Source organism: Monopterus albus, unplaced genomic scaffold (genome assembly GCF_001952655.1).
Source record: "Monopterus albus unplaced genomic scaffold, M_albus_1.0 scaffold37.1, whole genome shotgun sequence".
NCBI lineage: Eukaryota > Metazoa > Chordata > Actinopteri > Synbranchiformes > Synbranchidae > Monopterus > Monopterus albus.
In genome coordinates, this window is record NW_018127917.1 from 1,086,810 (window position 1) to 1,098,451 (window position 11,642).

At 39.8% G+C, this 11,642-nt stretch overlaps 1 protein-coding gene across 1 annotated transcript in view; it reads left to right on the plus strand.

Moving 5' to 3' along the window:
* Positions 1–11,642, plus strand: part of nos1 (nitric oxide synthase 1 (neuronal)) — a 40,935-nt gene that overhangs the window by 8,549 nt on the left and 20,744 nt on the right. Inside the window, exons 3-7 of the mRNA XM_020598228.1 lie at positions 1,078–1,180; positions 5,167–5,304; positions 9,086–9,231; positions 10,447–10,609; positions 10,863–10,954. Of these exons, the coding sequence (XP_020453884.1) occupies positions 1,078–1,180; positions 5,167–5,304; positions 9,086–9,231; positions 10,447–10,609; positions 10,863–10,954 (642 nt within the window). The remainder of the gene's footprint in view (positions 1–1,077; positions 1,181–5,166; positions 5,305–9,085; positions 9,232–10,446; positions 10,610–10,862; positions 10,955–11,642) is intronic.

Sequence of the window (11,642 nt, forward strand, 5' to 3'; positions counted from 1 at the left end):
CGGGATGAGCCCCCGGGGAAGACCCAGGACACGCTGGAGGGACTATGTCTCTCGGCTGGCCTGGGAACACCCCGGCATTCCCCTGGAGGACCTGGAGGAAGTGTCTGGAGAGAGGGAAGTCTGGGCATCTTTTCTTAGACTGCTGCCCCCGCGACCCGGTCCCGGATAAGCGGAGGAAAATGGATGGATGGATGATCAGAATTTGTGCTAAATCTTAGCTAATACAGCTTTAGGTTCTGATCTCCCTCATGAAACCTGATGAGTTTGTTCTGGCCTGTTCATCACAACATGGTATATAGGTGAGTCAGTGCTCCAGACTCTCCCACTTGCTGGAGTAATGTCACATCAGTGACAATTTAAACACCAAGTAGGTCTCAACTCATTACCAATGCTAGATAAAGTGTCTTTTATGAAACAATGTGAAATGGTTTAACTAGTGATGGCCAAATGAGGCTTTCCTGAAGCAATGAGGCTTCCCAGTCCATTGTGTCACCAAAAGGTTCATTACTCATAAACCCCCTTTGACTCAGCGTCCACTAGTGACACCTACTGTTAAAAATGAAGTGAAGTGCAGCCATCATCAATCATAACGTTGAGAGTGCAAATACTGACATACTTGTGTAGCTGAAAGAGGAAAGGGAAACATTTAATTATTATTTAGAAACAAAGTAACCATCCAACTACAACTGCCAAAGTTTCAGGTTTCTCTTTTCTTCTATCAACAGTTCGAATCCGTGAATCTCAAACTGAAGCAGTCATGTGATTCTGTCATTTATCACATGACAGTTGGGAAAATGACACAAGCTTTGACAGGAGGCTTCCTTTGGAAACGCCCCCTCTGCTCAATACAAGCTTTGAAGCTTCAGTGGCATATGTAACATCACCAGGTTTAACTTTGTAAATAGCTGATATTAACATCACATAATGACAAACAGCTCAACTCATGCACCTTTAAGAGACATGAGTAGGCCTTCATTGTGTGTGTATGGTTTGGTTAGTAGTTTAAAGTGAAATGCACAACTAATTTTCCACCAGCTGTGAACTTGCACACCTGTCACATTTGTGTGTGATTTCCAGGGACCTTGGTGTGGGAAATAACACGTCTGCCAAGATGGCATCAGATAAGGACAGAATGGTGGAAAACATGCCAGCGGTAGTCAACATCGCTGACGCTGACAAGGTAAGATAAAGCTAATTCTCAGTCTTTAAAATACAACCCCAAATCAGAAAAAGTTGGGATGGTATGTAAAAGCAAAATTAAAACTGAAAATAGTGATGTGTAAATCATCTGTGTTCTGTATTACATTGAAAACAATACAGCAGCACATTATTTGACGCGATACTTCACCATCTTTATTCTTTGTTCAAAATAAACACTGCCCGAGGTTGTAATTTATACTGTATAGAGAGAAATCAAAATACATTGATGCATCTTTTTTTGTCTGTATTTGCAAGTGTTCATGAGCAGGATTGCTAAATTAATCTCTGCAGCTGTATAATGCACATCTGTTGGCCCATTCTAAGCTTTCAGGAACTTAGCATGAACATCTGTGTTGCTTCTTTGCACATACTGCAGAAATAAAGCTTTTGCTTCCATCACCTAGGCATTAAGTATTAAATCTGGCTTATGCCTTCCATGCAGAAGGGTCTGGTCACAAGTCTGAGTGTCTGTGTCAGGGATAGTGTCGTAATCCGCACATGGTTTTCCACCCACTTGTGACATTGCTCAAGCCCCATCAATGGGACCGGATGCATGGCGCAAAATGATTCTAGGAGGCCTTATGAATGCATGCAGCTGCTGATCCGTCTCATTCCATCAAATGTGGCCCCTCTTGAAACAAGCCAGCACCTCAGACCTGCAGAGAAGGGAGTGTTAATGTGTATGCCTGTGAGAGTATGTGTGTGTTAGGAGGGGGTAGGGGGGTGATGTGGATGATGCATGCTTGATGATGTTAAAGGATATGTGATGATGATATGATATGCCTTCCAGATGATGTGTACTCAGACTGAAGAAGGCTGCTTGTCTGAGTGAGAAGGTGTGTTTGGCAAGTGAAATAAGTGCATCTGTGTGTTCAGGAGGCTATATGCATGTCTACTGATTCATGCAGCAGAAGTTCCCTTGCAGGCATTTTGCTAGACATTGATACTAACTTTGATGTCTCATCACCAGGTGTTTAATTCAGTAGTCCGACACTAAGTTCTTTATAAAAAAAAAGTCAAGTGAATTGTTTCGGAGAAGTTGAATCAAATTTTTGAGCTATCAAAAACAAGGGTTTAAAGTGACACATTGATGGCCTGCAAATCAGAGTTCTCATTTTGCTGAAAGGATTCTTCATGTGACTCTGGCTTGAGCCTCTGCCCCTACATAATTTTATGTTAAATAAGGAAAGGTGTTAAAATGTTCTGTCAGATTCCACCAGTTAGTGAAATCTGGACAAATACCTGATCCAATGAAAGCAGAGATTATGATTCTGTGCCTCCTTTTACACACTAATCATCACTGAATAAGGTGCCAATTGTCAGATTCACTTGTCACCATATAAATATTTGATGGATAACGTGCCTTTCACAGGCTGTCAAGTCTCACTTGGTTCTCTTCCTGTCTAACCCTGTCTCGCGCTCATCTTCATCTCCATTTTACCATCAGAAATTTTAATCGATGTGAATGAGTAACTTTTCATGCATAACTGGATTTACCAGAAAGACTTTGGTGATTACACTTCATTATGAAATGATCTTCATCAGATGAGCTTCAATTATCTTCATTTCTAGCTCCGTGACTGCTCCCTTCTATTACATCCACACCTTATTCTTGGCACTGGGGTCTGGTGATTGATGCGAGCTGGGATTTACATGATCTGTAAATGTATGTGAGGTCCTGCCACCTCCTTCTGTATTATGCCTGGTTGAGGACCGTGCCATTAAAACAGGCTGGGTTTAAATTATGCACCATCAAATGCAGTCTTAGAATTTTGTGTATGGGTTTTCAGCTGATGTTGTATCTTGATGCTTGTTTGCTAAGCCATGCTACTGTTGCTACACCTGTCTCGCTTTCTGCTCATGTATAGTTGAAACTGCTAATGGTGGCAGATTCACCACTTGAGGTTCTTAACTTTTTTTAAAAAAAAGACCTTAATTGTGGACTGTGATAGAGAAAAGCAGGTTGTTTATAAGTAGTGATTGCTGATTTTTCAGACTGAACTGTCCACTGATGGCATATTTTATCAGCTGCATGACTGTGCTATTGTTCCTGCCCCCAGCCTATAGTGTTCACTACAACCAAAGTTATTGTACTTTTTCAGATAAAATCCAAAAATCAGTGAAAAAGCTATGATATTTTCTGTGACGTCACATTAGCAAAAAAGTCAGTTGGATCGGGCCGTATCTTTCTGTCCGAACCTGGCCCGAGCCCGATGCAGTTGAGTTTGTACTATGTTTTTCTGCCTTGCCATTAAATGAAGCAGACATTTGAGTTCTCCAGCCATCTAGCCTAAAGTTTGAGCTGTTTGTCTGAACTCACCCAGGCTTGAACATAATGTCTATCTGAGCCTGACCCAAACCCTGGGGCACCAACTGTTCCCGTCAGGCTTGGTCCACGATCTGTACGCTATCATATATGTATGCTTTCTTCCTTTATCTCTCTTGATTTATGACTCATGTGCCCAAATGCTTATTTACAATATGATTTGGCCAATTTTAGTGACCTTGCCCTTAAGAAACATTGTCAGGGGCAAAAGGTGTCTTCATCCTTTCCTTAAAATCATCCTGTGAAGTTTAGATGTAATTGTAAAAGAAATCTAAACTGACATTTACAGGGTCATGTACAACAGCTTCTCTGAAACCTGCATGTGACATCCTTAAATGTAATGTAAATGCCAAAGCTATGGCTTCCGGTCAGTGATCAACAACTTTAATGATAGACAGATAACATATAGCTGCTTTCCTTTTGCTTTATGACAGCAAGCTTTAATTCTCCACAGAGTCTTCTTATGGTACAAAAATCTTTCTTCTTGTCCACATCAATGCTAACAATGTGCCATATCTGAGCCGCACAGTGAGGGTTAGTGCTGTTGGAGCATGGGGACACAAGATCTAAGCCCTTTAGTCTCAGTGTGTGCCAAATCAAATTCAATTCAAACCTCCTCATTTCTTTCTGCTGTTTGAGAGGACACGCAATGACAATGAAACTCAGCCAGTGTGACACTGTTTGAATTCATCTCCCCTGCAAGCATGATGATTGTGTCACTGTTATTCAGAAGCTGCTTCACTGTACAATTAACAATGCAGTAGGAGATGATGAAAGAGCTTCTAAGGTGAGGGCCTGATTGCTCTGATCATTGTCAAAAAGCAATGCTTTGTCTAGTAATGCTTACAGTTGGCTTTGGGGTTAAATTGCAGGCATTCATCAGTCAATAGCTACAGTACTGGAAAACCCAGTGAGTTAAGAGTTAGCCTGCCATCAGCCTGCTATTAAATTCTGATTGCCTTTATTCTGGAGTGGGAAATAAAACAGAAGTGGAGGAGAATGAGAATGTAAGTGGTTTCTGTACATAAGTATGTGTGAGAGAGACCTAAGCACAATGACAAACTGATTTTTCTTGAGAAGAAAGAGCTGGGAGGCCACAGAGAAAACTCTGTGAAGGTCTTGTTAAAAATGCTTCCAGATATTATTCTCATTATTACCATCTTTAGCTAGTAGGGATGGGACAATGTGATTTTTCTTTTTTCCCCCTCTATACGATTCACTGCATGATATAGTGTGTATGATTCAATCACGTTACAATTAAAAATTCAATGACAATGTATGAGTAGCTGCGGCACACTGGTACCCTACTCCTCTATGTTTCCCCTTTTCTAGCACTGGTTTGATCATGTAAAGAACAACCAGACTGCCTTGCGTTTTGTTGGGCTACTGTCTTATTTACAAACATGAAGTCACTGGTGTATGGACACTACACAATATACACACACACACACACATATATATATGTATACACAGTATATACAATTTTTTTTTAAATATAAATACTGTATATGTGTATTGTGTGGTCTACAAAGTATCCAACTTGCACCAAAGATCTCTCAAAGGTCAGAATGTTTTAGCAAGATAATTTGACAAAGGCATGATGAAAGTGAAGTGTATGCGTGTGTGTGTGTTCTCTCCAGCCTCTGGCCAAGGGCAGGACCTCGCCCACTAAGATGGTGCAGAATGGCAGCCCCTCTAAATGCCCCCGCTTCATAAAAATCAAGAATTGGGAGACTGGCACTGTCTACAGTGACACACTCCACCACAACTCCAGCAAGGTACAGTAAGGTGCATGGAAAGTTGCCCAATTAATGGTTGGAAAAAAGCTGTCTGCTTGCAACATTTATATTTGTCTCTGAGGGAACCTTCCAGGCAAGGATGAGATAGATTTTGATGTCATGATTCAAGTCATCCCGTAAGGTTTCTGTGCCACTGTTAAATCTGAATGAAGGCTATGAGGTGCCATCGTTTATTTGGGCCCTGACACTCTTCATTAAATTGAAAAGTATTAAAACTACTGACATCAAGTGACCAAAAAAATAACACCACCTGTATGATGCAATTGTAATGCAATTCAATATAACGGGTTCATTCATAGAAAACAGCCAACAAAGCAGTAAAGAGGCTCTTGTGCTGACAATGGTCTTTTGAATGCAGCTTTATTGTTCAGTCACATTGTTTCATGGCATTATTTCATGCCCATCCAATATCTTTTTGGCATTTAAAAAAACCTCTCTGGCATTTGTTGATGTGCTGTTGTGTCTGGATGCACGTTCTGACGTCATCTCATGAAAGGCCTGGATTTGAGAGCATAAACCCTTCAACAGATTTGAATATAAAATAAAACAGGTGTGTGATTTAAAAATAACTTCAGTTAAAATTCTGGTGGGGTTACCTTAATTGTCTGTGTGTTGATTTAGGTGCTGCAGAGGAAGAGTCACAGATGCTCACAACTGAGGTGCTAAAACAAAAGAGTTTGTTTGAAAAATGAGAAATGATTGTTTGTCAAAGTTTTTATGTATCCATCCATCATTTATTATCAACCAATTATCCGTGGTTCGGTTGTGGGGCAGCAGGTTTAGTAGAATGGACCATATGTCCTTCTGCCCAGCAACATTTTCCAGCTCCTTCTGTTTATATAGTTTATCAATAACCATTAATCAAAATTTCAGCTCTAGTTGGTTCAATCTAGAAAGTTAAGATTGCACTTTAAACCGAAAGGCAAAAATGCTATTCAATCCAACAGGACTAGAAGCTTTGACCTCAAAAATGACCACAGAGTAAAATTTGGTACCTCAATGAAATTATTCTAAGTTTCACAAATGGAGCCTTCTTTACAGGTCTGATACATTGAAATTGCATTACAATATAAAGGTGTTTTTGTTGTTCTGGTCACTAAGTAAAATGTTCAGATATGTCTAATACAACAAGTCCAAAGAATAATGGTTGACCTAGATACCAGACTGCCTTAACAGGTGAAACATACATAAGTCACAAGCTAACACATACTGATAAGGCAGAAGCCACAGACAGCACTGCCTTCACACTGTGGGTTAACTAACATAGGACCGATATCCATGCCCTAATAGTATCTTAAGGGCACTGATGAACATCAAATACAGTATCTTGGTTGGGTGAACAAACAATTAGCCTGCAGACTTACCAACACATAATTTGCAAGTCAAGTAGATTGAAGAATAATAGCACAGCATGGCGTGCCTATTCTTTGCTTCTCACTAACTAGTCCTACATTAGAGAGCTCTTGCTTGCTGTTGGTGATTCATACCAATTAGCCAGAAAGAGGCCATAAAAACATATACATTTCAGAAAACCACACTGAGAAATCAAACATTTTATTCAAAATGCCTGAATGACGAGCCCAACAAAATGGATCCATTCATCTATTCAGCTGTAGCAGCATTTACAGGATTGCATTCATTCCCACATTTTGCATGGCAGAAAGAAAGAAGAAGGGCTACAAACATGCTAGTGGCTCTGAACTGGCTAGGCAAAGTGATGCTACGAGCTACAAGCTAACATTGGCATGCTTAATTGCTTACAATGAAGGATCTTTAGCGGGTGTGTATAATGCTATTCATGCTGCGTGCTAATGTTTGCCATGTATCAGTAAACACAAAAGTAATTTCTAAAACCTTAGTTTGAGAGTAATACCAAAAAGGCACAGCTACAGTCAAAGAAAGTGTCTCTGTGATACATTTTAATCCCCTTCATCTATCATTTACTATTTTCATCCATTTCCCCCGCTTTTTATCATGCAGCCAAAGTTTTTCCCTTTAGTTAGTAAGCCAGTCTACCAAGTGCAAGGTGAGCCCCACTGTTTAAGCATTCACCACCCCAAACACTGTAGCCATTTGTAAACAGCAAACAGCAGCCTAATTACTTTAGTGACTGATCGGACAGGCTGTTGTGTGCATCCAAATGAATGGACTGTAATAGCATCTTCAGATTTATTATATGTCACAGACGCTGCTGAATTTGAGGATGATCCTCCTTTCTGGAAAAGGACAGCTGGCTGGCATGAATGCCTAGAGCTATGTGATGAGCGGACGTGCTGGAGCACGAGTGATGCCTTTGTTTTATTTTTAACAGTCCCTGCTCTGCTCCTCCCATTTCCCTCCGTCTACTTCGTCACCTCTTACTCTTCTTGCCTCATCTTTGTTGTTCTCTCCTGTTGACATTTTTCTTTTCTCTCTTTGTTTCTATCTCTGTATTCTTCAGCACTTTCTCAGATTTTCACTCATCTTCCTTTCCCGATTTTCCTTTGTTTTTTCAAATGAGGGTTGGCTTTGTTGGAAGGGACATGGAGAGAAGTTTATTTTGGATGGACTGCCTGTCCATGCCTGAGTGTTTGGACAGTGCAAGTGGGTGGTTCAGTGTAACAAGCCAGTTTTAGCAGCGCAGCGGTCTTTGTCACAGTTCCTCTGTGACCGCACGCCTGTACTATCGCTTCTGTTGTCCACTCTTGCTCACTCACTGGATCTTACTAAGCTGGTGAAGTTATTCATGGAAAACCAAACCAACAGCTGATTTCAATGATAATCATAATAAAGTGACCACACAAGGTTGTTCTCAGCTACAATATGAGCAGTTTTCTGTACATCTATTTGGTTTCGTTCTCTTTTTGTCTCTGGTTAATGGAAGGATACAACCCATGACTCACTGACGTAAACATTCATTAACGTCCATGCCAGCCATGTGTGAGTGTGAGTGATATGATCAAAGATACTGTAAAATAGTCAAGATTAAAAAAGGGCCAATTATTTGATTCATGTGGAACATATTATGATAAAACTGGAACCGGAGTTGGTAAATTTGAAAACCTTTAGGTACTGATGGATGTGGTTTACCAATGGCCTGTTGACTGAATACTGAAATATTTTTTTCCAGTTTATTTCAGATTGACACTAGTTTGTGTCTTGTGTAAATATAGTGTTAAGCAAGGATGGCACTCTAAGTATGTTAGTACCTTTTTCCACAGGGCAAAAGAGGTGCACTGGTAACAATTCATACAACAGCTGAAGATAAAAGAACAAAAACAGGTTTAAAAAACTGACTGGAAAAGGGTTTCAAAAGATAAAATTTGCCTGATGATTCAGTCTTTTCTTAGGTCTGTTCCATATCAAGCAAAACCAGGCCAGTTATTCTAGAATGAATAGAGAAACAAGGTAATGTGATAGCTCTGCCTTTTGTAAATTAAAAGGATGCCATTCATCACAACAGACATGGATACAGTAATTGTTCCTTGTGAGGGAACATGAATCCTGAAGGCCACTGCAATATGTTAAAAATGCTTTGGTAAAATAAAGCCAATTAACACTTCTTTGTTATGCGCGCAATCAGAAGTTTTTAATCACAGTTCTGTTTGTGTTACTTATGACTGGGAAGTAAATTTTATGGATATTTGCAGATAGCTCAGCAAAGGAGGCTACCATATGCCATCACCAACTCCTCCAGTTGTATCTTGGCACTGAAAAAAAAACAAGCAGAATTCATCCTCGAACAAGCCTCCCTCGTCTGCCATGTTATTTGTCTCTTCAGATGCCAATCTGCACTGAAAATGTGTGCATCGGCTCTGTGATGATACCTAACCAGCACGCTCACAAACCAGATGAGGTCAGATCCAAAGAGGAGGTTCTTTCACTGGCCACTGACTTCATAGACCAGTACTACACCTCCATCAAAAGGCAAGTGCAGCCTGTAATTAATACCTGCAGAGTGAAGAGTTCATCCTCAGAGGGTGAGACCAGCAGTGGAAGAAATACTCGCATTGTGTACTTAAATAAAAGTAACAATACCAAAGTATAAAAATACTCTGTTACAAGTAAAGGTCCTGCATTCAAAATGTTACTTAAGTAAAAGTACAAAAGTATTGGCATCAAAATATACTTAAAGTATTAAAAGAAAAGGTACTCGCTATGCAAAATGGCACATTTAACATTATCATATGGAATTATATTTATTGATGCATTTTTGTGTTCAATCATATTTTATTGCAGCTCATTTTAACTGTTCTTATAATTTAAAGTACTGCTTGAGATCTTATGAATGTCCCACCAGGGATCAATAAAGTCAGATGATTATATTGTGTTTTGTAAAGTTAATCTGAGCCTGAAAACTAACTAGAGTTATCAGTTATTAAAAGGATGTAGGAGAGTAAAGGATATTTGCCTCTAAAATGTAATGAAGTCGGAGAAACTGAAAATATGTAGGAACAATGCAGATACCTCAAATTTGTATTTGGGTATAGTACTTGAGTAAATGTAGTTATTTTCCACTACTAGATGAGACCAAATAAAAGGAGATAAGGTGGAGCAAGTATATTTTGGTGTTATATTATTAGGATTTGTTGCATCTATGTAACTACTGTACATACAGTGTGTGTATGTAGCTAATGCTACTGGACCATGCTAGTTAGCATTAGTTACAGTAGGTTAACTACTTAGCCTGAAGCACCATACTAACTCATCTTCTTGAGTAGTGTAAGCTAATTAGCTAATGTTAGCTAGTTAGCTAAAACATTTTTTACTTTCAAAAGTGTTTTTATTTGGACAGTAGTTTCTTCTTTTCCATTTAAGATTAGGTGGTTTTTGTCTGTTTTATCTGTCTTTGTCTGGTTTTTGTCTGATAGTTTGACTTTTTAAACACAGGTATGTGTAAATATGGCTCTTTTCCCTTTAGGTATGATAGTAACATGCCCACACACCACACAAATAGAATCACATTAGTTACAGTACATCTGTGTAAAAATAGATATCGGTACTGGTATTATTAGCCATAAATTTTGTTGTTGTTGTTGTTCTGTTTTGCTTTTTTGTTTTTTTTTTATTTGTGGTATATTCTACCTGACACTTCTGGGAGTTCCTTGTTCACTTTTTATTGCATACCTGTTGTGCATAAAGGTATGGCTCTAAGGCCCACGTGGACAGGCTGGAGGAGGTGACCAAGGAGATTGAAGCTTCAGGGACATACCAGCTGAAAGACACTGAACTGATCTATGGAGCCAAGCATGCCTGGAGGAATGCTGCCCGCTGTGTTGGCAGAATTCAGTGGTCCAAACTACAGGTAGGGTACAATATGGCTAGATTCATAGCAAGGGGCTGTTAATACTGTATAATGTTTACAGGCAGGTTTTGACATATAATGTGGTAACTTGAAAAATGAATTTTGCATTTCTACTAACAATTTATATTTTTCTGTAATATCCAAGAGAAAAGCTGTCTGACTGTTTCTGCTTGCCACACACACACACACACACAGACAAAACACTTGCTGTATGTAAACCTGATTTTGATTTATTTTTGTATTTACAATCCAGGTTTTTGATGCTAGAGACTGCACAACAGCTCATGGAATGTACAACTACATCTGTAACCACATCAAGTATGCCACCAACAAGGGCAACCTGAGGTAGAAAATAAACATAGTGCTCAACTCTGTATCCAAGTCTTATTTCTTTTTGTTTGTTCTTTCCTTTTGTGTTCCTCCTACTGCACTTGTCTCTCTCCCCAATCTCTTGCTCCATGTTTCTCATCACCTCTCTCCATCTGAGTTTCCTGACTTGACCCACTGTCCCATCTGTCATTGTACGCGCCCTCCTAACGCTGTGTCTCACACTATCTGCTGCCCGTCTATCTGTCAGTGTCTCGGCACCAATCACTGCCCTGTTGGTGAAGCGGCAGACCTTGCTAACAAGCAGTCATTTGTCAGACCTGCGCAGCTCTCGTTCACTTTCTGCCAAGCCCTAATCATACGTGACACCTCATATTTACTTCTTGGATGATGGATAGATTCTGACTCATTGCTACACCTTAGCCTGGCCTTTGGAAGGACAGCTCGGATACACATGTTGATTGGAGCCAGGACAACATCCTGGCTGCAGCGCTCTGTCTGGCTCCAAACACGGAAACCTAAATAAACATATGGTGCTACTGCAATGGGTTGAAATAGTTTGGGAATGATTTGCTTATTCAAAACTGCCTGTCAGAATTTTAAACAATGTGATGCAAAAGATAAGATTGTGGATCAGTTGTTTTCAAGTAGTGGATTTCAGGAGGAAAGGTTATGTTACTTTATTAGTATAGTGCCAAATCACAAC